The sequence below is a fragment of the Thermothelomyces thermophilus genome, chromosome 5 (genome assembly GCF_000226095.1).
Source record: "Thermothelomyces thermophilus ATCC 42464 chromosome 5, complete sequence".
Taxonomy (NCBI): domain Eukaryota; kingdom Fungi; phylum Ascomycota; class Sordariomycetes; order Sordariales; family Chaetomiaceae; genus Thermothelomyces; species Thermothelomyces thermophilus.
The window spans coordinates 476,805-500,624 of NC_016476.1; the positions used below are offsets into that span (position 1 = coordinate 476,805).

General features: G+C 57.4%; 10 protein-coding genes across 10 annotated transcripts; 5 read left to right on the plus strand and 5 right to left on the minus strand.

The window, feature by feature from the left end:
• Positions 1-460: 460 nt before the first annotated feature.
• Positions 461-2,500, minus strand: MYCTH_84164 (sugar transporter-like protein; the record flags this gene model as incomplete). The annotated part of the gene is made up of 4 exons (XM_003664779.1): positions 2,210-2,500; positions 1,897-2,106; positions 686-1,771; positions 461-579 (listed from the first exon to the last, which is right to left on the minus strand). Exons 1-4 carry the CDS (start codon positions 2,433-2,435, stop codon positions 461-463), a joined length of 1,641 nt encoding a protein of 546 aa, XP_003664827.1. The 5' UTR covers positions 2,436-2,500.
• A 109-nt stretch (positions 2,501-2,609) lies between these two features.
• On the plus strand, positions 2,610-2,909 carry MYCTH_2128653 (uncharacterized protein; the record flags this gene model as incomplete). The annotated part of the gene is made up of 1 exon (XM_003664780.1): positions 2,610-2,909. The coding sequence occupies one exon, from the start codon at positions 2,610-2,612 to the stop codon at positions 2,907-2,909; it is 300 nt and encodes a 99-aa protein (XP_003664828.1).
• Positions 2,910-7,599: 4,690 nt separating this feature from the next.
• MYCTH_2307998 (uncharacterized protein) lies at positions 7,600-8,909 on the plus strand. Its single transcript, XM_003664781.1, has one exon. The coding sequence runs from the start codon at positions 7,630-7,632 to the stop codon at positions 8,746-8,748; it is 1,119 nt and encodes a 372-aa protein (XP_003664829.1). The 5' UTR covers positions 7,600-7,629; the 3' UTR covers positions 8,749-8,909.
• Positions 8,910-9,284: 375 nt separating this feature from the next.
• MYCTH_2040301 (uncharacterized protein) lies at positions 9,285-9,587 on the minus strand (the record flags this gene model as incomplete). Its single annotated transcript, XM_003664782.1, has 2 exons — positions 9,285-9,350; positions 9,438-9,587. Coding segments are annotated over 2 exons (216 nt in total), but the record flags the coding sequence as incomplete, so codon positions are not given.
• An 850-nt stretch (positions 9,588-10,437) lies between these two features.
• On the plus strand, positions 10,438-11,764 carry MYCTH_2128656 (uncharacterized protein; the record flags this gene model as incomplete). Its single annotated transcript, XM_003664783.1, has 4 exons — positions 10,438-10,593; positions 10,708-10,899; positions 11,007-11,637; positions 11,727-11,764. 4 exons carry the CDS (start codon positions 10,438-10,440, stop codon positions 11,762-11,764), a joined length of 1,017 nt encoding a protein of 338 aa, XP_003664831.1.
• A 1,553-nt stretch (positions 11,765-13,317) lies between these two features.
• Positions 13,318-14,058, plus strand: MYCTH_2308000 (uncharacterized protein). The gene is made up of 2 exons (XM_003664784.1): positions 13,318-13,624; positions 13,734-14,058. Exons 1-2 carry the CDS (start codon positions 13,430-13,432, stop codon positions 13,875-13,877), a joined length of 339 nt encoding a protein of 112 aa, XP_003664832.1. The 5' UTR covers positions 13,318-13,429; the 3' UTR covers positions 13,878-14,058.
• Positions 14,059-14,162: 104 nt separating this feature from the next.
• Positions 14,163-15,595, minus strand: MYCTH_2128658 (uncharacterized protein; the record flags this gene model as incomplete). The annotated part of the gene is made up of 2 exons (XM_003664785.1): positions 14,163-15,150; positions 15,288-15,595. The coding sequence occupies 2 exons, from the start codon at positions 15,593-15,595 to the stop codon at positions 14,163-14,165; spliced, it is 1,296 nt and encodes a 431-aa protein (XP_003664833.1).
• Positions 15,596-16,457: 862 nt separating this feature from the next.
• Positions 16,458-17,981, minus strand: MYCTH_2308003 (uncharacterized protein). Its single transcript, XM_003664786.1, has one exon. The coding sequence runs from the start codon at positions 17,667-17,669 to the stop codon at positions 16,749-16,751; it is 921 nt and encodes a 306-aa protein (XP_003664834.1). The 5' UTR covers positions 17,670-17,981; the 3' UTR covers positions 16,458-16,748.
• Positions 17,982-18,517: 536 nt separating this feature from the next.
• Positions 18,518-19,570, plus strand: MYCTH_2308004 (uncharacterized protein). The gene has a single exon (XM_003664787.1). It carries the CDS (start codon positions 18,686-18,688, stop codon positions 19,337-19,339), a length of 654 nt encoding a protein of 217 aa, XP_003664835.1. The 5' UTR covers positions 18,518-18,685; the 3' UTR covers positions 19,340-19,570.
• MYCTH_2308005 (uncharacterized protein) lies at positions 19,571-23,357 on the minus strand. The gene is made up of 2 exons (XM_003664788.1): positions 22,832-23,357; positions 19,571-22,765 (listed from the first exon to the last, which is right to left on the minus strand). Exons 1-2 carry the CDS (start codon positions 23,022-23,024, stop codon positions 19,803-19,805), a joined length of 3,156 nt encoding a protein of 1,051 aa, XP_003664836.1. The 5' UTR covers positions 23,025-23,357; the 3' UTR covers positions 19,571-19,802.
• Positions 23,358-23,820: the final 463 nt, after the last annotated feature.

Consider the following 23,820-nt stretch of genomic DNA (forward strand, 5'->3'; position numbering starts at 1 on the left):
AGGAAGGTAAACAATCAGTTGCCATCCAAGGAGCCTCGCAGGAGCGGGTCGCACTTGCAGAGAGTGCGATGTCTTTTGGGTGCACCGGCAGGTGGCCTAGTTTGGTGTAATTAATTAATACGGATATAGGTTATTCTTTTCGACCAAGTTTTCATTTCGAAACCATCGTCACAAAGTTCCTTAAAATCTCTTGCTATGTTTTCGACAAGATTGCTCACTGTAAAAAGATGGTTGTTTGTGCCAATCCCCCTACCTACATGAATAGAACTCCAGATGCTCCAGTTCACTTGCGTAGCGATGATGGCTTCCAACACGTTTCCCACCCTGAAAAAGGAAACAGCTCAATTTCCAGCTCAGTAGGTAGTAATACTAAGACATCATGACTAAAAAAATTGCCTATCCCCCAACCCCGGGTATATTGATGCTTCGGCATTTCCAACCGGGTGGTAGTACAACACTCTTAGACGACGCTCTTGGCAGCCGGCTGTCCCTCCTCGTGCACGACCTTCTCGTCCCCGTAATGGATCTGCTTCTCGACGGCGGCGGCGGCCTTCTCGTTGAGGCTGGCATCCTCGAACACTGTGGTAGGTAGGAAACCAAGGGTTAGAGTTGGTCTGTCACGACGGTGTGGAAAGAAAGGAAGGGCCCGTCTAAGGCACAAGAAGGGAGAAGAATAGGAACTTACGGAAAGCCAGCTCCTCCAGGGTGCGGCCGCTGGTCTCGGGGTAGAGGAAGAAGACGATGAGGAACTCAAAGAAGATCCAGCCGCAGTAGATGGCCATGTACTTCCAGCGGATGGCGTCGAGGGCGATGGAGTTGACGTTTGTGGAGAAGAAGCCGCCGAGCTTGCCAAAGATCTGCTGGACGCCGATGCCACGGCTGCGGTGCGAGTAGGGCCACAGCTCGACCAGGTAGGTGTAGGTGAGGGCGTTGTTGCCCATGTTGTAGCAGGGGGCGAAGGCGAAGTACCAGAAGAGGCCCGAGATGCCGGCGGCCGTGTTCTTGAAGCCGGCGTCCTGGGCCGCCTGGGTGCGCTCGAGCGAGACGGTGATGGCGATGAAGACGGCGCACATGGACAGGGCCGAGGTCATGAACATGTGGCGGCGCTTGAAGTAGGGGACCAGGAAGGCGATGGTGGTGGCGTTGAGCAGACTCCAGCACGCGTTGGCCACGTTGATGCGCGTCTTGACCGAGGCCTCGGTGTAGCCCATCATCTCGAACAGCTTGCCCGAGTAGTACGAGAGCAGGGTGTTGCCCGAGAGCTGGGTGAAGAGACCGATGAAGAGGGTGATGACGAGGCGGCGGCGCATGCCGTACGTGCTCACGAGCTCCATCCAGCTCTGGTTCGACACCTCCATCTCCGTCCGGATGGTCTCGCGGATCTGCACGATCTCGGCCTGGACGAGGAGCGAGCTGGCGTCGCCCTCGGCGTGGTACTTGATGAGCACCTCCTTGGCGTCGTCGTCCCGGTCCTTGGAGATGAGGAAACGCGGCGACTCGGGCAGGAAGAAGACGGTGACGATCTGCAGCAGCGAGGGGCAGATCTGGAGCAGGGACGGGAGGCGCCAGGCCCAGTTCGTCTTCATCTCGGTCGTTCCGATCGTGATGGCGGACGCGAGAATCTGGCCGATGAAGTAGGACGAGTTGAAGAGCGAGGTCAGCACGGCACGCTCCTTGGGGTGGCCGAGCTCGCCGATCAGGGCGGCGCCCGAGATGATGCAGAACAAGATGCCCATGCCGAGGATCATGCGGGCGATGATGTACATGGCAACTAAAACATTCAGGGTGACACACATCACCCGTCGTCACGTCAGCCTGCGATCAACAACAACAACGACGACGACGACAACAACAACAAGAGAAGAGTCAGCAAAGCGCCGAGAGGGCAGGGCCTACCATGTTGCGCGAAGCCCTGGATGATGGCACCGCCGACCATGATCAGGGATCCGAGCATGATGGACCACCGCCGACCAAAGCGCTGGGCGAACCAGGGCGCGATCGGGACGGCGAAGATGGATCCGAGCTGGTAGCACGAGTTGACGAAGCCGAGAAGACCGGGCTCGATGGCGTAGTTTCCGTCCTCATCCTTGCGGCCGTTACCCAGGTCTACGAGTCCTTTGTTAGCCCATCGCGGCGTGGATCGACAACGGAGCGCCCGGGATCAGAGAGAGAGAGAGAGAGAGAGACAGAGAGACAAAACAAGACGTACACTTGTGGAAGGTCTCTGCGTACTGGAGCGTGTTGATAAGCTGCGAGTCGAAACCCGAGGTCATCTCAACGCCCATGCAGCACAGGAAGAGGAAGATGTACATGCGCCGCAGGTTCGGCTTCTTGTACCATGGGATCTTGTCCTCCTGCACGAGGCGGGTGACGATGGGGTCGGCGGACGTCCCCACGTTCACCTTGACGGGCACTCTGGATCTGGCTTTGGGCATCTTGACGACGACGGTATGGCAGCTCTCGTCTGGGCTTGGAGACGAGCGTGACAAGGACAGAGTCGAGTCGGAAGGGCTAGCTGCTCTCGGCGCCGTCGCGTCGGCGTGATGTATACATTATATATGTTTTTTTTTCTTTTTTTTTAGCCTCCCGTTGGCCCAGATCCACCGACGATGAACACGCTCGGCTACGCTACCATTCTTCCCTCGCGCTCCAGCAAGCAACATACCCTCGACTTGACGAGCCAAACCCCAGAACTGCAACCCGCCTCAGTTCCCGACGTCCCGTCGTCCCCGGCCTCCGCACCCCAGCTACAGGGTTCTCCATCCTCTATGTGCGCCCGGCCGTGTCTTGGCGCTGGCGACCTGCCAGTCGGTCGCTGGCTCGGGTGTAATCCCCGCTCCCCGGTCGCCCAACCTTGGTTCGTGCCGTACCGGGGGGAGCCTGTTGCACACTCTGTACACTACGCCTAGGGGGGTTAGGGGCGCGGGATGGTAGGAAATTTGTCCAAATCAGCCGGAGGCGAGCCAGATTGAGCCGGACGGCCGTCACTGGTCTGTCCCGCGTTTGCTTACCCCAGATGCTACCCACCGATGCCGAAGCGAATTGGAAACGTCCGGGGTAGGCTCTGGAGCAGGTTGGGGGCGACTACACTAGTCGGGTTGGCCCGTCTTTAACGAAATCGCTACCCCGCTCAAAGCCTCCCCTTCCTCGGTTTCCCGGCACTTCAGCTGCGTTCCAACGGCCAGGTTTTGGCATCTCCAGGCTGTCTAGGCTGAAATTGCAATCAATAATCGTCCATTCTGCTGGTACGCCCGATGCTGCGCTGACTGTGCATACAGTGTGTGTTGAAAAAAAAAAAAAAGTGGACCGGGTATGCGGAGCATACATTTGCATTCCTTACTTGGTATGTATGTACTTGGGGCCGCTCCTTCCCCCCCACCCCTCCCCCCCGCAACTCGCGCGCCAAGCTTAAAAGGCCAGAAGTCGGACAACCTCCATGCCTGCGCCAAGCCAGAGGGTGCCCACTCTTTTATACCTTCGAGTGGTCCAAATCCATCCGCTGCATCAGATATTGTTTGTTGGCGGCACGCGCAGCCGTCTCGCCGGTCCAAGGGGGGGTGGTGGTGGTAGAGGTCATGGATGGCCACTCGCAAATCTCACCAATGCCGACGCCACGATGCTCCTGGCCGAGGAAAAATACCTGGGGTAAAGTTGATGCCTCGCCCGCCCCCTTGGGAAAGCGCGCGGTGAAATTCACCTCCGCTCGATATTGCCTTGCCTGCCCAGGAGTTAGGCGCTCTTGACTTCTCCGCCCCAGATGCCGATCTTTTCCACAGGCTGCGATTCTAACACTTCCAAGACTCACTTTATCCCTATTGACCCGAGAGTGCGGAATAGTGCAGTGGGTGAAAGTGTAGCGCATCCGCTAGACTTATCGATCGTTGTATCTGGGTACACTAGTGGAATCCAGATCAGTGTGATCACCACAGGCCAGCGGCGACCTTACAAGTAATTAAGGCTGGGACAATGATCTGCGAGCGGAGCAAGGCTGGGGGGGCCGATCCTCTCCACGTGGATAGAGGGGAGAAAGAAACTTCGGTGCAGGAGAGCGCAGACCGTCGTAGTGTAGTGTACCAAGTATCCGTACTCTGCGTACTCTCCATGTAATCCGTAATTAGCCCAGACACTTTCCATGTGCGGTTCCCACCGCTCTCTGAACCAATTCCGCCAATGGGAAGCCCCGGGCGTTTGGGGGATTTCCAATCGTGCCCCTGCACACCAAGAAACTGAAAGTATTCCGTAGTTACTCTCAATGCTACTCCGAACACGACGGCATTCTTGGGAAGCGAAGGTGGCACCTCGGGTTCTGAACTGGAGAGTTCCAGACCTGCGCAACAATTCATCCTCCTTCAGGATTTTACGGAAGTAAGGTACGTAATACATACAGGGCACCGCACAGCGGCATGATATGAGCCCGCGACCCAGTTTCAAAGAGAAGTGCGCAAGTTGAATTTCATACAGGCTCCAATGAAGAGGTTGAAAGAGTCCATGGGCCCGTTATCCAACTTTTCTTCGGTCCCAGCACACATGCAGAAGACCCAACTGGCAGTTTCACCTTAATACAACGAAGGCAAACGTCACCCAATCACTGAAGGTGTTGGAGTCGGCCTTCGTGCCTGTCTCCACGACTTTCCCAGGCTCGGGACGAAGCGTGACCACGGAGTACTGTAGCAATATACTCGCGAAAACATTCCATATTATACTAGAATTGCTACGCAGTTTTCCTGTGAGGAACGGGGGCGTGCAGAACCGAGTTCTCGCTTTTGCCATCTCCCCCCTGTCGCTAAAGGCACGCTCCCCCGACTTGATCCGGCTGACCATTCGAACCAGAGATCAGAGTCAGATCAAGATGACAAGTAAGGCGCCTAGACGGGAGAGGCAATGCCAAGTTTGAGGCACGGCATCGGTCGCGGAGGATGTGTGCGGAGGATGTGTGCGGAGGATGTGTGTGTGCATACCCGATGCCCCCCTTCTTCCCTTCTTCTCCTCTTTCTCTTTCCTCTATCCTCCTTTCTCACTGCCTTCCGAGACCTTATTGGTGGCTGCCGTGGCATCGGTCCGAGCTAGGGAGCAATTGGTTTTGTGGTTGCTGGTCCGCCTGCCGAGTGCCAAGTTGCTTGGCCTCATCGGAGCAGCCAGTTGCTGCCGCGGAAGCTCGTGAATGAGTCCAAGTTCGGCCAAGCCAGGCAAGTCGTCTCCTGTGACACGGGTCGTTGGTTGCTGGGGGAAGCCAATCCATTAATTAGTAGTCTGTACTGTACACGACGCCCTCCCTCGGAACGTAAAAGAACTTCCTTTGTCTAAAAAAAGCCCGAAGCAATGCCAAGACCAATAGCAACTTGACAGAATCCTGCGTCGATCCGCTTGTCAAGTTAAATCCATACGTGCAACCCCTGAACTCTCCAATTCCGTAGGCACAGATAGTTCAATGCCGGTTTGATCCTTCGCGCTAACCTTACATAGGTGTTTGAGTCCAAGCTGGGAAACGCATCTCGCTTGGCAACCCATCTGCACTCGACAATATCCGACGAAAACTTAACAGAGGTCGGAAAGTCAACAGCCAAAAGTTTGATGACGGGAGGAGGAGGAGGATGAGGGAGTAATTATCTGAACATCGGAGACAAACTCTAGGGTAAACAGGAGACAGAGAAAAGGAGGGAAGGAGAATAACAGGGAACAAAGGAACAGAGAAGGGGAAGGGGAGAGGAATATGGAGGCACCATCCCCAGCATAAGGAACCTTCGGAGTTGATACTCTGCCGTCCAAGCACCACAACTCTGGCAGACACGCGTGTCAAGAATAGTGTTGCAACAAGCCTCGACTGTGGTCTTGTGTTTGCTCTGGCTGAAATGGGATCATACTTGTAGTGGATGTCTGAGAACATAATTAGGCAGTGAGGCAGATTTTTGTCATCATTTTGCAGCTGTCATTGCTGGCGACCAAAACAGTACCGGGGAAGAGCTCCTCGACGGAGTCACCTGTAGCAGTCCATGCAAGCCCAGACATATTTCGGCCCACTTCACGCTCAGTTGCCGCACATTAGGTATCTAAACACGCTCTGTCTCTCCTCGAAAATACGCTCCCTTACACCCCAAGGCCACCTCTCCGAGCGCAAGCGCTGCTACCACGACCGTTGACATTCAACCCAAGTGCTGGTCCTCCATTTACCCCTCTCTACAGCTTAACCGGGCTCATATAATTAATTATCGGCCTCTGTGTTCACCCTGCACTCACAGGCCAAGTATAAGTACGGAGTTCGGAGCAAGAACCCACCATCGCCCTATGCTACTGTTCGTGTCCTGTCCTTCAAAACCAGGACCCCAAGACCATCAATTTATTGCAGTCGTTGATGGCGGACAGAAGAGTAGAAAGGTAGAGGTGAATCTGTTATTCATTTATTCTGTCCGTCTGCCTCGTCCTGAGTGCTTAATGCCCTCGACAACCCTGAGCGAAAGGTGCCACAAGTACCCACATACGTACCATTCATTGTCATGGCTTGAATCGAGAGATACAATGCACAAACAAACAGATTCAAAGGAATGTCAGGTTCCAATATCCATTTGGGAGATTATCAAGGGAGGAGAGTTGGCATTTCAAAACGCCAAAAGACGACCAAGCTCTTGTGTCTACTGCGGTACTGGTCCGCAGTCAAGCATCTCGCCCCGTTTTATCGGATCCGAGGTAGAAGCGTAGCGCAGGTTTCCGCGTGCGTCTTACATCATGTCGTTGAATCGGCCCCAGCCGCGGAGGGCCCAGATCACTCAGGAGAAATTGCCCATTTGCGGGGCATTTCTTCCGGAAGTTGGATGTCGTCCGTTCGCCTGCCGGCGGCCCGCTTCCAACTTCCCCATCATGAGGTCATGCATCTCTCAACTTCGCCGGTTGTGCTGGACCCGAGCTGATGGTATTCGTCGAAGTTGACAACGGACCGAAAAGGGGGGGGGGGGGGGGGCGAATTGGGATGATGCGAACGTAACCACAACAACAATCCTAGCCCAACAGGAAGAGCGCCATGTCGATATCTTGCCACGGCCCCGGTCCTTGCAACGAACGACCTCATAAGACGACAGCTACGATGGCCTCCGATATTGCTCCGTCATGACGCTCTCAGCTGGTCGTGACATCATATCCGCAGGTCCTTCGAGCAGGGAAGGGCTCCAGCTCGCCGTGGGATAAGAAGGGAGAAGCCGTGAGGGTTTGGCTTTTGGGTGCCGGTGCCGTTGCATGACTTGGAACTCGGTAGTTCGCTGTACTCGGGGTGCCCTCACGAACGGCATCATCACCCACCGCCCCCTTTTCTATCTCCCTTCTGTCTCAGGCACTGCACACATGGCGCCGAGTGTGGCTTTCGGGGCCACAGGCATACTACTGGCTCTAGCCAGCAACGTGGGCGCCGTTCCGGTCGTGTCCGAGCCGACCACTACCGTCTTCTCGGAGCCCACCAATCTGCCGTCTCCCTACGCCATCTCACATCACAACGTGACTTCTCACGGGCCCTATGACGGCCCACCGGCCACCACGACAGGGGCGCTCTCTACCAGCGTCCTGGCACCCTCCATCGCACCGGCGCCGCCCCCGCCTCAGATTGTCGAGTATGAGGCCGACGGCAAGCTCCATGGCGACCAGCCGATGCCCTACACGCCCAGCGGCGGCATCGGCACTAACGGCTCGGACCCCATCTACAAGGTAGCCAGCGACTTTGATTACCAGTCTCTCGCGCTGGCGCTTTACCACGAGTGGATCGAGCTCGACCTGTTCCACTGGGGACTGGCGACCTTCTCGGATGAGGAATTCGAGGCGTACGGCATCACGGGCGAGGACCGCCACCTGCTGCAGCACATGGCCGACCAGGAGATCGGGCACGCGTCCGTCGTGGCCAACATGCTCGGCCCCAGCGCGCCCAAGCAGTGCACGTACAACTACCCGGTGTCCAACGTGCGCGAGTACATCGACTTCAACCAGAAGCTCACCCGCTGGGCCGAGGCGGGCGTGTACGGCTTCCTGCCGCACCTCAACTCGGGCCCGGCCGCCAACATGCTGCTCCAGAGCATCACGGTCGAGGCCCGGCAGCAGCTCATCTTCCGCCAGTTCGGCGGCCAGTTCCCCATGCCCGAGTGGCACACCCCGGGCATCCCGCAGAGCTGGGCCTGGACCCTCCTGGCCCCCTACATCAGCTCCTGCCCGCACAACCAGACGCGCCTGGTCTGGCAGAACTTCCCGGCCCTGCACATCCTCAACCAGCCCAACCCGGCCCGCATCGACGGCTCCGCCGTGTGGGGCGAGACCACGGGCGGGTACGCCAACACGCTCTCGACCGAGGGCATCCCCGAGGACGAGCTCTGCGTCAACGCGACCGACGACGAGCTGTCGGACTGCCCGGCCGCCATCTCGCAGAACCGGTCGATCCCGCTCTCGTACCCGGGCCGCGAGGTGTTCCTCCGCTGGGACGCGCCCGGGCAGCTGGTGGGCCCCAACAACAGCTACGTGACGACGACGAGCGCGGCCGAGCCCAGGTTCGCCGCCTGGCTGTCCCAGCTCAACGTCACCTACACGCCCCTGCTCGGCGTCAGCCTCGAGCACCGCACCGCCTACACCATCCAGCCCAACGTCTCGACCTGGAAGAACGACCCGGCCGTCAACGGCACCATGTTCCTCGCCCTGACCGACGTCGACCTGTACGTCACGCCCTACAACGTCTCCATGATCAACCCGCACGTTGCCGCCCTGGCCGTGTACCAGGCCGGTTGATTAATCTAGGTTTCTTTCGTCGTTTCGGTAGAGGAGGAGAGTGGTTTATGGAAAAGATTCGGGAATGATGAACGAGGAGACGAAAAGACGGAGCGTACCAAGGGGCGCCAGCGGTGTGCTCATTTGTATAATTGACGTGACTCTAGCCAACGAGTGTGGCTGTATTAGTTGGACATTGGTGGTCCTAACATCTCTTAATTTTGTAAATGTTAATTATCTCGCAGCACGGTTTTCCTGTCCTCTACATGAATCTTGAACTTCGTGGTCGTAAGTTCTACAAGATCCAAACGCTGCTTTTTTCTCTTGGAAGGCTTGTTGTTATTGACCCGTGACCATCAAAGAGACGAACACATGGAAGCGGGCCAGCTGCGCTATCGAGCTTCCCTGTATGACTTCCCTCCAAACCTTAAACCGCTTTACTTTGTTAGAATTTGCCTCCGCTCAAACTTGGTTGACACATGTCTTGACTCCAATACACCAGTCCTCCACGTCGGTACATCCTCAAAAAGAGACTTGCTCCCGAGCCCTCCTTAGGAACAGAATCGGTTTTGCCTGACCCAGTTGCACATGACATCTCCCACGCAGCTACAGCATAGGCAGGCCTGCAAGAGTAGGTAATCAGTTGGTTATTAGCAGCTCCGGCCCTAAATGTTAAGTAGAGATTTTTGAACATGGCAGAATTCACATACCCTCCTCTTCCTCTCGGCATCGTCTACGCCGTCGATGCAGCTCAGCGTGCGCGAGGTCCAGCGGAACTGGTTGTAGCAGGCGGTCGGGTTGATCACGGCTGCGCAGTCATCCGTCCGAATCAGTTCTCTGGTGCATTCTTGGGACTCTTGGCCCAGAGCGGCCCCAGGAAAGATGGCGAAGAGCGCGAGAGAGGTTGTGAATCTCATGGCGGAGGAGCCAAACTGCATGTGGTTGACGAGAGATGAGAAGCACCTGGACCGCTAATTAGGGGTAATCACTCGCTCACACACAAACAGACAGACAGGCAGGCAGACGGACCGACGCCTGGTATAATTATCACATCCCAGGGTGCGGCCATGTGTGCTTCACCTCCAATTACCGGTTTCACGTGTTGATCATGTCCCACACGGGGTGTCTTGGTATGGGCATTAGGCGGGACTGCCGAGTCAATCGGCTGTTTGCCGCTGATTAATCCCACATCAAAATAAAGTTGGATGCCACGCTCTCCTGCCATCACTTCCTGCCGGCAGAGATCAACGAACCCCCCATGCTCATCAACCCGGTTGCCATGTCACGGCAGGGAAGTCCTTTGACAGCGCTCCCTCTTTATACAGCTCCCTTTCCCACCATCCATGACCCGTGGAGGAACTCGGGGCCATTGGTGGACATGTCCCGCCCCGAGATGAAGGTCATATTGAGTCCTTGGGAGCGGCTCGGTTGTCGGAAAGTTTCTTGCTTCCCTCCGCTCTCCACTTTGTGCATCAACCCAGAGCCATCCCGGTTCCGGCATTTCTTGCCTCGCGTTTCCTGGTTGAACGGATGTCCCAGGGGAGATCGAGACGTTTTTCGAAGAACCATAAGTCAACCCGTCCCCTGCTCCGTCATCCTTCTCCGGCCTTTTGCGCTTTCCCTCTCCTCCCCCCCCCCCACCCCCCCGTCTTTGTCCCTCGGTGTTGTCCCTCGACCACGAGTTGCTAATTACGCTTCGAGAGCCGCAAGATGAAGTGGAACGTCCTCACAGCCGCCGCGGGGCTGGTCGCCCCTTCGCATGCTCTCCTGCGCTTCGGCTGTTCCCAACTGACCGTCCAGCGCCTGGACCCCCTGGTCACGCCCGGGGAGAACCCGTCGCCGCATCTGCACCAAATCATCGGAGGGGTACGCTATTAATCACTCAAGGATGGATTAGCAGATGTCTCTCTATAAATGATGAAATAATGAAAGAGAAAGAAACAAGACAGTGCCAAGCTGACTGGCGATCTAATTAATTAGAACTCGTTCAACGTGTCCATGCCCTACCCGGAGCATGACCTCCCGACCCGGTCGACCTGTACGAGCTGCCAGTTCACCGAAGACTTTTCCAACTACTGGACCGCCGTGCTCTTCTTCCGCGCGAGGAATGGAACCTTTAAGCGGGTCCCCCAGCTCGCCCAGGCGGGCATGGAAGGCACCAATGGAGGCATGGTATGTTCGACCGTAGGGATGAGGAGAACAATGATGATGATGATGATGATGATGTTTGGGATGGGATCCGATTCCCGGCTGACTGGACTCTCACTCCTCCACGACAGGTGGTCTACTACATGTCGGACGCCCTGTTCGACACGGCGCAGCGGTCGAGCGTGACGGCGTTCAAGCCGGGCTTCCGGATGCTGATCGGGGACGCGACGTTCAACACGCGGGAGCAGGCGCGCGAGTTCCGGCAGATCACGTACACGTGCATGGAGAACCAGGCGTCGCGGCAGCCCGAGAGCGTGGGGTTCCCCAGGACGCCGTGCAAGCTGGGCATCATGGCCAACCACCGGTTCCCGACCTGCTGGGACGGCGTCAACCTGGACTCGCCCAATCACCGCGACCACGTGGCCTACCCGGAGTCCGGCACCTTCGAGTCGGGCGGGCCCTGCCCGGCCTCGCACCCGGTCCGCATCCCCCAGATCCTGCTCGAGACCGTCTGGGACACGTCCGGCTTCAACCGCGAGGAGGACTGGCCCGAGGACGGCAGCCAGCCGTTCGTCTGGTCCACCGGCGACAGCACCGGCTACTCGTCCCACGCCGACTACGTCTTCGGCTGGGAGGGCGACTCGCTCCAGCGCGCCATGGACGCCCACGCCTACGTCGTGGCCCCGATGCTCAAGACCCAGACCATCGCCGACCAGAACAAGTGCACCGTCAGGGACATGGTCGGCGAGGACATTGACAGCTGTACGTCTTTTATTTTTATTTTCTTTTTTCTTTTTCTTGGAAAAATTACGGTATGAACCATGACGCTGGTTTCTAACTCTTACTCGCAGGGCTCCCCGAACTTCCTGGTGGAAACCAGATCTATTGATTTCCCGGCTTGGGGGCTGCTTACATCATTCGTGTCTTTTTGTGCTATTAATTATTTTCTCTCTTCTGTTTCTGGAATCATCACGTGGGCACTGCGTTATCAACGTCAAGGAAAGCGTGACAACAAGCTCTCTCGTCGATATCATAAGTAATTATGTTCAAACGCCTGACTCTTACCCCCTGGCATGGGCCTCTCTGTCAGGATCCGATCACATACATTTACCAGGTGGTGGAGTGAACGACTAGGATTCCCCTAGGTCGCACATACCCAAGAGGTGTGAATAAAGAAAACCACTATCCCCTCCCAAGAAGGTAATGGTTGCCCTCTTGCTCTGGAAGGGGCATACGAATGCACTTGATTGGCTCGTATTGCTCGCTTCATCATATTAGCCATTGGGGCTCCTCGCTGCTAACCACCTGTAAACCATCCTCGAGCTCAGAGCCAACAGGCTTGCTTATACGGAGTACGAATGTGGCGCAGTGGCTAGACAGAGATGATCCTATCTGTAACCTTCCGTGCCCCCCCGTCTCAGGGTACAGCTGCCGAATGATTGGTTGAACATCGGTGTGAGTCAGAAACATTCTTCCCCCGCAGGCCAGACATGGTTCGCGAGAATCTTTAACTACATTCCCATTTGGGAAAACGCGGGAGAGGTATCGCTTGCTATGTATTGTATGTACATACATGACCGGTGTATGGCGAAGCAGTAGACCCATGAGAATGCACCTCGTCTTCCGTCAATGCACTTGGCTCTCCAGTCCAGTTTAGTATTCGGCTTGGCAGTTTAGATAATCGGTAGAGAGTGCACGTTTGTATCTATTTATACCTACTCAGTACAGACATGCATGATATCATTATCGATCTTAGGTAGCAGGGGTAGGAGGGCTGAGGCCATTTTAACCCCCGAAGTTCTGAGGGGACATCTCGACGGACTCGACCGCATAATTATAATTATCCCAAAGCTGTCTGGAGAATTCAGGACTCAACCGCAAGCCTGATTCTTTCTTTCTGCCAAGGCCTCAAGTCACGCATTCGTGGCCCAAGAGCATCCTTGCAGCGACAACAAACAGCAGGTCACCACCTCCTACCCCACGGCCTGACACACACACACACACACACACACACTCTCTCTCTCTCTCTCTCTCTCTCTCTCTCTCTCTCTCTCTCTCACAAACACAAAGATGGCAGACAAACTCGACAGCATACTCAAGAGCTACGTCGCCGATCCGGAGCTGGCGCGGTGGTCGCGGTGGGCCGGGCGGACGGACGACGTGAACAGCTGCACGGTCGAGGGTGGTCGACGCCGTTCAAGTTCCCGCCCGGCGAGGGGTGGTACTATGGCACGGGGCCCGACTGGGCCGGGCAGGCCCTCGAGCGCGTCACCGGCGCCCGGCTCGGTCGGTACATGGACCAGCACGTCCTCGGCCCGCTGGGCCTCCGCGGGACGACCGGATTCCGTGCGCACGAGCTGCTTGGGGAGCGGGGGACGGCGGCGGCGGCGGGTTGGAGGAGCGGCCGGTACCCTTCCCCGCCGACCGGCCGTGCGAGAGCGGCGGCGCCGGGCTCTACTCGAGCGCGGCGGACTACGGGAGGGTCATGCAGGAGCTGCTGCGGGCGCTGGCCGGGGAGGAAGGGACCGTGGTCCGGCGGGAGACGGCGCAGTAGATGTTCCGGCCGCAGCTCGACGACAAGCAGAGGGAGTGGCTCAGGGCCATTGTTTGGAACTTTGGCTCGGCCGCCGAGGTGCCCCGGGGCTCGCGCATCGACCACGGGTTGGGGGGCATCCTGGTCCTGGAGGACGTGGAGGGCAGGAGGAGGAAGGGGACCATGTTTTTCTCGGGCATGTGCAATACACGATGGGTAAGTTAATTAGTTCATCACCCCTCGTTATTATCACCGAACGACAAAGACCTCTAATAACTGACAACTTCCCCCCCTCTCCCCCCCCTCTTCTCTTCTCTCTGGATAGTGGATCGATCCCGAGACGGGCATCGGCGCCATCATGCTTGTCAATGTCATCCCCTATGGCGACTCAGCCGCCCTCGCCTTGTTCAACGAGCTGGAGCGGGCTGTATACGGGAACCTCGTCCCGGCTTGGAAAGCCTCAAAGTGAACGGCCCTTTTATTTTCTGCCCAACTGATTCACTACTCGGGTCACTGGGCGGTCGATAATTAATCAGATGACGACGCATGACATTGGCTTCATCGCTCATGGAGACCGTGCTGGCTTTCTTGCATAATGAACCTCAAAAACAGAAGAGAAGACAGTAAGAAACAAAGAAAAGAAAAGAAAGAAAATGAAAACGAGGGTTCCTCGGCAAAGAAGATTCCGAACCAATAATATGCTCCCAGAACGCCAAGTTGTCTGTCCAGTTCCGCTTTATTCGGTCGGGCCCGCTCAAAAGTCCACATACTTCTCGTTCTTGCCCGTCATGGTGGACCACCGCCTTCGGTGTCCCAGCTCCTTCTCGTCCGCGTCCCTCCAGGGGCGACTGTACCGGTTGTAGTACCCCCAGCCCTGGTCGTTCGCCTTCGTCTCGGTGCCCCTCAGGATCAACCGGTACTCGGTCACGGGCATGTCGTGCGGCGGCGGTGGCGGCGGCGTGCGGCACGTGCTGCCCCTGCTTTCCCTCCTCCCCCACCTCCTCCTCCTCCCCCCCTTCTCTCTCTCGCCGAAGGCCCGGAACCCGGTCGGCTGGTCGGTCAGCTCGCCGCCCGGGACTTCGGTCAGGACGACGACGCGCCAGTCCCGGCGCCGGAACGCGTTGCTGCTGCTCTGCACCCGGTCGCTGAGCAGCTCGTAGATCTCGTCCTGCACCTTCCAGTCCAGCCGCCGGATCCGCTTCTCAAGGTCCGCCGCGTACACGGCCGCGTCCCAACTCCCCGTCCCGATCCCGATCGCAATCCCGGTCTTAGCGGTCCCGGTCCCGGTCCCGGTCCCGGTCCCGTTCCCGTCGCCGCCATCCTGGGCTTCTTGGTCATTGACATACCAACAACCACCACGACCGCGACTCGCCGCGCCGGAGCCGGAGCCGGAGCCGACCAGCCGGGGCTTGCAGAGGGTATTAGCAGTGGTCTTCGGCCGCCACCACCACCGCCGCCCTTGTCCCTTGTTTCCCTTGTTGCGCCGCGCCACGTGCGCCGCCACCGAGGCCTCGTGCATGGCCACGGTCCCGGCCAGCTCGTCCTGCGAGAAATGCGTGTTGGGCACGACCGAGAGGACGGACCCGCCCTCCCCCTCCCCCGGGCTGCCCTCGGACGGGCGGCCCGAGAGGCGGAAGAGGGTCAGGCCCAGGACGCGGACGCGCACCGGCGGGCGCGGCGCCGGGTGGTGGTACGTGATTGTCCACGATTCGTAGACCTTCTTTTTGGATGATGGCAGTTGTCTAATTATGTTTTGTCATATGGAACTGGTTAGCTTGTTTCCCTTGTATTCTTTCTCACCCGTGTTGTTGTCTCCTTCCCAGGGGTTAATTACAGAGAAAGGGAAAGGGAGAAGAAAAAATGAGTCAAGAAGACGTACAGAGGCTGGACCTGACACGTAACGTCGTAGTGACGCGGGGACACCGGGAGGGCGGCGTAGAATGCCGGCGAGGTGCTGCTGCTCGTCGACGGAAAGCGGGATGGCAGGACGGTCCGCCGCGGTTGACGCGAGTTCTGGGTGCTGGTGCTGTGGGAACGGGCCGGGCGGCACTCGTCATCTTCGAACGTGACAATGGTCTCGCCGGTTGAGCTGAGGGCTTCTTCCAGCTCCGGGATAAGGTGCTCAGTCTCTCCCTGCACCATGTCCGGGATTGCGGGCAGGCCTGGGGAACGGTTGTTGGGCGCCATCTTGAGGGAGGTGCGACGACCTTGTTGTGTCTCAAGCACGCAGCTTCTCCGGGTTAAATACAGGAGGTCAAATAGAGGAGGTAAAATACAGGAGACGTCGACGGCTGGATGTCGCTTCTTCCTTTTTTTTTTTTTTTTTTGAGGGGGGGGGTTGGGGGGATGCGAGGAGGGTACAGAGTCCTACTTCATGTGTTGCCCCCAAAATGCCAGCGGAAGGCAAGCTGGAGTCTGCAATTCACTTGAGCTTGCCGCCGCGAGGCTGAGGTCGAGGAGGTAGTCGTGATGGGTGCGCCATCGTATGCGCAGGCCTCGCGGAGGCCTGGCTTCCCAAACCTTATTATATTCATACCAGTTTGGACTTGGGTCTTCCGTATAATTATCCACTACGGCACGGATCGTAGTTGGTGGTTCCCTCCTGCTGACGACAACCCCGTTGGTGTGGCTCTTTGTTCCATGGTCATGGCGTAGGAGAGGCAGCACTGCTATTTCTGGCTATACTCGGTTTCGTCCCTGTGGCGTGCGGCGCAGGAAGTAAGATCTATCTGGATGCCCACGGCTGTAACATGTTTCAGATTAATTCTGCCTGCGGTTCTCTGTGTGCTCCTGTAAGGTGTTGTCAGCAAGCTGTGCCGCCGACCCGCTGATGGGGCACGATAACATGTATGTGGGATGGGTAATTATACCCTTTTTGTCAGGATCCGACTGCTGATTAATACATAGAAGGTGACGATGAGAAAAAAAAGATTAAGGAAACAAAAAGGAAAAGAAAAAAAAAAGGGGAGGGGGGGTTAGGGGGAGAGATTAGTACGATATGTGTCAGAATACCCATACTTAAGGTGCAATTGCTGGCGGGCAATTGCGGCGTCGCTTTTGCTTTTCGACAATATGAACATATTCGAACACATCGGGTCTTGTTTCCGTTCACTACAATAGGGTAATTAATACATATTTGGGGGAGCTGGGATCTCGTTGCCCCTTAACAGGGAACAGACTGGCCGACTGGCTCTGTCCCTGTAAGGATTCAGATTATTGACAAACAAATAATTTACATGAGGTAATACAGTCTTTCTCGGAGAGTGCAAAAATAAATAATTAGAGCCCCTCCTGAGGAACGCGCGAAGCAGTCAAACAACAGCGCCCCAACCAACCTTAATTACTGCTTGAGCCACTTGCTATCGTTCCGCAGCCAGGACTCCAAGTTCTGCACCGGCGCCTCCTTCTTCAGGGCCTCGATATCGGCGCCGTAGCCTTCCTTCTCGAAAAAGGCAAACATGTCGCCCATCTCCTTCATCCCCCACAGCACTCCCCTGCCCAGGAGGGACCAGGTCTGCGGCAGCGGCTTGCCCACCACCTTCTGAAAGACCTCCCTCGCCTCGGCCAGCGTGAGCTCGTCGCCGGCCAGGCTGACCGCCTTGCCGGCCCACCGGGACGGATTGCTGAGGGCCTTGGCGGCAAAGACGCCGATGTCACGCGTGCTGACCAGCTGGAGCTTGGTGTCCGGGCTCAGCGCCGTGTCCCACATGGACGTGAAGAGGGAGCACAGGAAGCCCGGGTTCAGGTTGTCCATGAAGGCGACGGGGCGCAGGATGGTCCAGGTGAACTTGTTGCCGCCTTCTTTAGCCGCCTTGTCGCGCAGGTAGATCTCGACCTTGTGCTTGGCGAGGAAGTGCTTGACCTTGGTCGGGTTGTCCCAGCTCTTGGCATCGCCGCCGCGATCGACCGACGTGAAGACGATGTGCTTGACGCCGTGGGCCACGGCCTCGTCAATCAGCGGTATGGCCTGCTGCTCCTCCGAGATCTTGCCGCCCAGGGTGGTGACGATGAAGATGCTGTCGATCGACCCCGCCGGTTGGGACGCGAAGATGGCCTTGGGGTTGGCGACGTCGCCCTCGACCAGAGACACGGCGCCATTGTGGGCCGACATCAGGCGCTTGGCTCGCTCGGATTCGACGTCGCGACTGAGGGCGAGGACGTGGAAGCGGGAGGCGCTGTCGGGAAGCTCGAGCAGCGCCTTCAGGGCGGCGCCGCCTTGCTGCCCCGTTGCACCGACAATGAGGATTTTCTGGACAGTCATGGTCTGTGACTCGGGATGGAATCGTCTATGTTGTGTGTTGTGTGACAGACGAGGTGTGAAGTCGAAGAAGAGGGGGCAAAAGGGGAAACGGTACTTTTAGTGTAGGTGGTGTAGATTGTAATCACTTGTCTGACGTCACGGCGGCCGCTGTTTGAGAGGGCGTACTGAGCAGTCGCCCGATCATGCAAACAATCTAGAATGACGTAGGGTGGATATTGGGGAGTTCGTTCGCTTCTGTAGCTACGGGCTGGCTTCCTAGATAAATATCGGTTATTCCCCGTGTTTGCATGCGCTATTGATGCTTGGTACACCAATTGTATCGCTGCTGACCAATACACCTCCTCTTAGAAAGTTGCTTGGTAAGCTGAAATCGAAAACACCAAAAAGGCAATATCTTCGTGTTTAGTGCCTTAGCGGTCCGGCTCTCTCCGATAAGTGATTAATGCAGGCAAAAATACATCCTATGCAGACAATCGTGAGAGAATGATCTTTGATGCGTAATTACTCTAGATGCCTAGGTTAAAGAAAGCAAGCCGTAATTACTCCGTACTCTGCATGTTTGTATGTGCTCCGGAGGTAGCGCGCGAATCAGCGTGGAATGTTGAGATGCTTGGCAATCGATGCTGCGCACCAAGTTCAGCAGTTCAGCGAACGCCTGGGGGGCGGCAGGCTGCAGGAGGATGATGCATAACTAATGCCCCACCATGCCCCACCATAGCTTGCTGGCCCGCACCGGGCAGTTCTCCCTACTAACTAAATTGTGGAGTACTGCTACTGCTACAGAGTACGGAGTACTCCGTGCAGTAATTACACTATCACCCCACATCATGGCCAAGCCTGCAGTGGCTACACTCTGATACACATCTATCTTGGCGATCCAAACCGAAAGGCAGAACTACCGGACTACCAAAACGTCGCAACCCCAGACATTCGCATCCTCATAGCCCTCGGAACGTCCCGCCAAGTCTTTCCTCCCTCAATCTGACCCCGCGCCGACTCTCACGTTTCGCCCGGAGATGAACCGGCTATTCGGCACCAACGCGCCCAAGGCGCCGAAACCGACGCTCAACTCGGCCATATCCAACCTCGACTCGCGCATCTCGTCCATCGACGTCAAGCTGGCGGCGATCAACGCCGAGCTGCAGGGCTACCAGGCCAAGCTGTCCAATATGCGCGACGGGCCGGGCAAGACGGCGCTCAAGCAGAAGGCGCTCAAGATCCTGCAGCGGCGCAAGCAGTACGAGGCGCAGCGGGACCAGCTGCAGTCGCAGGTCTGGAACATGGAGCAGGCGCAGACGATGCAGGACAACCTCAAGAACACCATGGTGACCATCGACGCGCTCAAGAGCACCAACAAGGCGCTCAAGAAGGAGTACGGCAAGGTGGACATCGACAAGATCGAGCGCCTCCAGGACGAGATGGCCGACCTGCTCGACGTCGGCAACGAGATCCAGGAGAGCCTCGCGCGGAGCTACGACATACCCGAGGACGTCGACGAGGCAGAGCTCGACGCCGAGCTCGAGGCCCTCGGCCAGGAGGTCGAGCTCGAGCGGGAGATGGCCGGCCCCGGGACCGAGGGCGCCTTGCCCAGTTTCATGCAGGACGAAGTACCAGAGTTCATCGACGAACCGCCCGCGCAAGCGGGCAAGGTCAGCGAGGCCGCCGGCTGAGATTCTCCGACACTGCTTTCTTTTACAAGATGGGTTGCCTAGTGGCTCAAGCTTTCAGGGAATGGCGAACAGGTCCGGAAGGAGGAAGGTCGGTGGCGGGTTGGGAAAAGGAGGAGAGGAAAGGGTGGGGGAAGGGGGAAACGGGTGGAGAGGAATGAAGGATGGCATTTCCGTAGCGGCAAACACACACGCGCACACACACACACACACACCCTGGCGAGATACCAATTTCGGCGAGAAATGAACGGGACAATATTTTCGGGTTGGTCATTACAGTAATGATATTTACAGGCCGCTGGACTCTCTTGGTCATGTCAGGTGGACAACCGTCACCCCATTACGTTCGTCAATCGTGTATCGTTGATAAAAAGGAATCCCTGGCAGCGTAGCCATCCTGCAGCCCGCAACAACGCTTTCCCCATATTCATGTTTATATTTCGACGCTTCCTTCCCATCGGCCCGTTTAGTCCACGGGTCCGAAGAACCGACTCGCCTCTTCTAGTTCCGAGTCTCCGTTGCAAAAGTCCCACCCGACGATCACGCTCCTTTGACTACAGCAGATGATGCGCCGAGCGTCGTATTGCAGCTTGAACACCCGCGCCGGGTTAGCTGGGTCATGGACTTCGAACGGTGAGGGTGCATGGGCAATGTGTGGATGGTGGTGGTGCTGCTGCTGTGCCTGCGCTTGCACTGGGAGCTGGGGGCCAACGGGAGGAGGAGCAGCGGGAGCGGCCCCCAGCCCGGGAGCAGCGGTCGATCCGCCAGCAGCGGAGCCCCCAAAGGAGCCGAGACTGGAAGCGACAGCGCCGGCGGCGGGGGCAACAACAGGAACAGGAGAGGGTACCTGATGCATAGGAGCCCCGTGAGGGACGTGCGCGTGCGCCTGGTGCGCCGCTGCCGCGGCCAGCTGGGCGGGGGTCAGCCGGGCGCCCGACTGAGCGGCTGCAACGCCTTCGGCGGCGACCTGGCCTGCTGCCGTGGCTGTAGAACCGGTGGCTTCCTGGCTCCTCAACGCCTCGCGTCTCTGCCTTGCCTGCTCAAACTGGTCCCGCATAAGGGCGGTAGCATACGTCTGCCGCAGCTGGCTTCTGACAACTGGATTCTGTTGGCGGTCGATGGCGGTTTCCACGTAGGCGCGGCAAGTGAGGATTGCCGGGTGGGCTGCAATGGCTTGTGCCAGAGCTTGCTGTCCCCCCTCAACGGCGCTGTCGATAACCTGGCGGAGCTGCTGGAATGCCGCTACAGAACCGTCGGCTTGGTTCAGCTCCGTCGTGAGCGCGCTGATAGGGGGCAGTGTTGGCCCTGTCAAGCCACCAGGCGGCGCGCTGGCCGTCTGCAAGCGGGATCCTGTGCTAGGGGCGGGCATCGATGTTCCCGTGCCGTCGAAAGTCCCCGTGGAGACCCCGGAGCTTGCTGCTCTCATCGCCCTAAGTGCCTCACGGCTAGCTAGGCCCTGTACCGAAGGGTGTAATGGAGTGGGAGCTTCCTGCCGGTCCTGTTGGAGGGCGGCCATGGCGGCTGTCTCCTGCTTGAAGTGATGTTGGTCCTTCCATACGCCCTCCTTGTCTCTCCTCCAGATGATGATGCTGGCGTCGTAGCTGCCGCTGACGATCCGCCCATACTTGCCGCCCCCGCCTCCAGGAGGCAGCTTTGCCCCGTAAGCACAGATGTCCTCTGGCCGCCTCGACCCGGCATTGCCGGAACGCCGGCCTGGCCTGGGACGGTCTCGGTCCTTCAACAGACCCAACTCCAGCGCCCGAAAGTACTCCTGGTCCACCTTCTTCGCTTCCGCCAGATCGTCCTCGACGCTATGAGGCAGATCGCCAAAGCCCGCCTGAACCGTCCGCACCAAGCTCGAGTGCGCGCGAAGGTTGGCGACCTCTAGCCCGGTCTGGCGGTCAAATACCTTCACCTCGTTGTCGCTACTGCCGCTCACAATTCGGCGGCCGTCGTACTGAACGCAAGCAATCCCCTTATTGTGCCCGACAATAGTCCGATTGCACACCTGAGTCGGCCAGTCCCAAACCTTGATGTGCCGGTCACCGCTCGCCGACACCACCTCCCGGTCGCGTATTTGGACGGCGTTGACAGCGGCGCTGTGCCCCTCCAGACATCCAATCATGGTCCACGCTGGGATCACGGGGAAGTCGTCGGGGGTCATAGGGATACTGTAGCCGTAGTTCTTCACATTGGTCGGGACCGGGTCCACCTCTCGATATCCAAGGTCTCCGTGGCGGAGAGGCTTACGGTTGAAGATTTTGATCGTCTTGTCCTTGGAACAAGTTACCAAGATGCGCTTATCGAATTTGACGTTGAGAACCGACTCCCGATGTGCGTGGTTGAGCGTCTGCAAAGCTTCTCCTGTCGAGAACCTCCAGATGATCACGTCCGAGTCCGAGCTGCCCGAAACGATCAAGTCCTCCTCCGGGTCCGAATCAAATTGCAGGCAGAGCACAGATCCGCGATGCTTGGCTAGCGTTCGGAGACAGCGTCGGGTCTTCATGTCCCAAATCTTTATTGTACGGTCCCGGCTACCGCTGACAAGGTACCGCGAGTTGAACTGGAGGCTGTAGACGCATTCTCCGTGGCCCTCCTCCGGGTGAGCGGGATGGGGGAACTGAAAATTCAGGAAGCGGCCCCGCTCCCAGTTCGACTCAAGCCTGCGCCGCATGGTGTAAAGATACTTCCAATTGATCTTGTATCGCCCCGACGGGCCGTCCCAAGTCCATAGTGTTGACTTGGCCAGCCGCGGTGGCTCCATAACCGTTTGCAAGAAAGAATTCCTGATGCTGCCATGGGGAGCTTCGGGCCACGCAGACGAAGGGGCCTTTCCTTTGCCCTTGTCTGCTGATTTGCCCTTGGAGTTGGAGCGCGACACCGCACTCGACATCTCGAGATCTCCCATTAGCTGGGAGATACCGGTTTTCAGCACAGGACGGCGTGGGCCACCGAAAATGCTGGTTTCTGTCGGACCTGTCTCCGTTGCTTCCTGGTGGTGTGCATTGGTCTCTGCGTCTGCCATCACGGTGTCCGTTTGGCCGCCCAGTGGCGGCGATAGCGATATAGCACGCTTTTTGTGGGCGTGCGCGTCTTCTTCCGACTGCATCCTCCGGAGCACACCGTGGGTCGACGAGAACGGGCCGTTCATCTCCCGTTCAGCCTTTGCGATCTCTTCGGGATTTGCCTTCCATCCTTCCAGGAAATAGAGTTGCTCCCACAGCTTCCGGTCGAGAGCGAGGACATACCAGGCGCGGCAGCAGCGAGCCACATTAATGAGCGAAACGGGATCGAGGTATTCTAGGATCTTCAGGCATACTTCGGGGGGCAGATACTGGACAAAGTCGATGTAGAGTCGAGGGTGGAGATTCTCGACAATCTGGGAGATCACGCTCGTCGGGAGGTCGTTGAGGAGGGCCATAGCAAGTTCTGTTCGCATGAGGCGGTCAGGACACGACCGTCGCAGGCAGCAAGTCCAAGGGAAAGGCGACTTACCGGTCTTGCGAGCGAGCGAAAGGTTGGATATGTGTTCAACTAACCATAGCGGGAAATCGTCGCGTGATCGTGCCGAACCCAGCGCCGAGACGGCGTCCTCGCGCGACTTGAGGGATAAGGGCGGCGCGGAGGATAGGGCGGTCAAGGGATCTTCAGAGTAACCTTCGTCAGGCTGCGGATTGAATCCGGCCATCGCTTGTCGGGTGCCACGGATCAGTGCTCAGATTTGTCAAACTTGGGCTCTTGCTCGCATCCGGATATGTGAAGCGAAACAAGGCGAAACCACAAAGCCGAGGGGGGGCTGCTTCCAACGGGGCAACGGGGACTCGCTGTCTCGCTGGCGTCGTGTAACGAATCGCTGCCGGGATTGGTATCGTTGTGCTGCAGTACCGTGGCGCAGCTTTGCTCGTCAATTGTAGAACAGCAGGGGACTGTTCCTTGCTGCCCAACAATATGGCTGCGTTAATTTACAAGACGAAAGAAAATGTTTTCCGTGGACCTGCGGTTGCTTGCGTGCCTGTGTACGGAGATGAAGGTGTTGAGAAATGCAAGCTTCCCGTGCCCTTACTAGTAGAGGCGGCTGACAAACTCCCGCGCCTCAGGCTTGCGTTGGCGGGGTACTGAAGTAAGCTAGGCTGTATGTAATACGTACGGTACAGTACAATACATACAAGCTATGTCGGTACCTCCATACCGTCATGGTTACACTAATAATGCTGGAAGAGGTGTACTATGTAGAAGCTGGAACCCGACCTTGCCCAGAGCGACTTAGCGTTAAACCTGTGCCGGATCGCCGAGCACTCGACCTACATGGCACCTCACTTCTGTGCACTATTCCGCAAGTATTGCGGTTCGGTGAGCCGAAGGATCGCTGGTGTCTAACTATTCCGTATCACGGTCTTCAAATCTGATCCCACTCCGACGGATTGTCCAGAAGCAAAGTGTGAAGAGAGGGTTGATTAGCTTGTGCAAGTCGCCAGAGGCGTCAG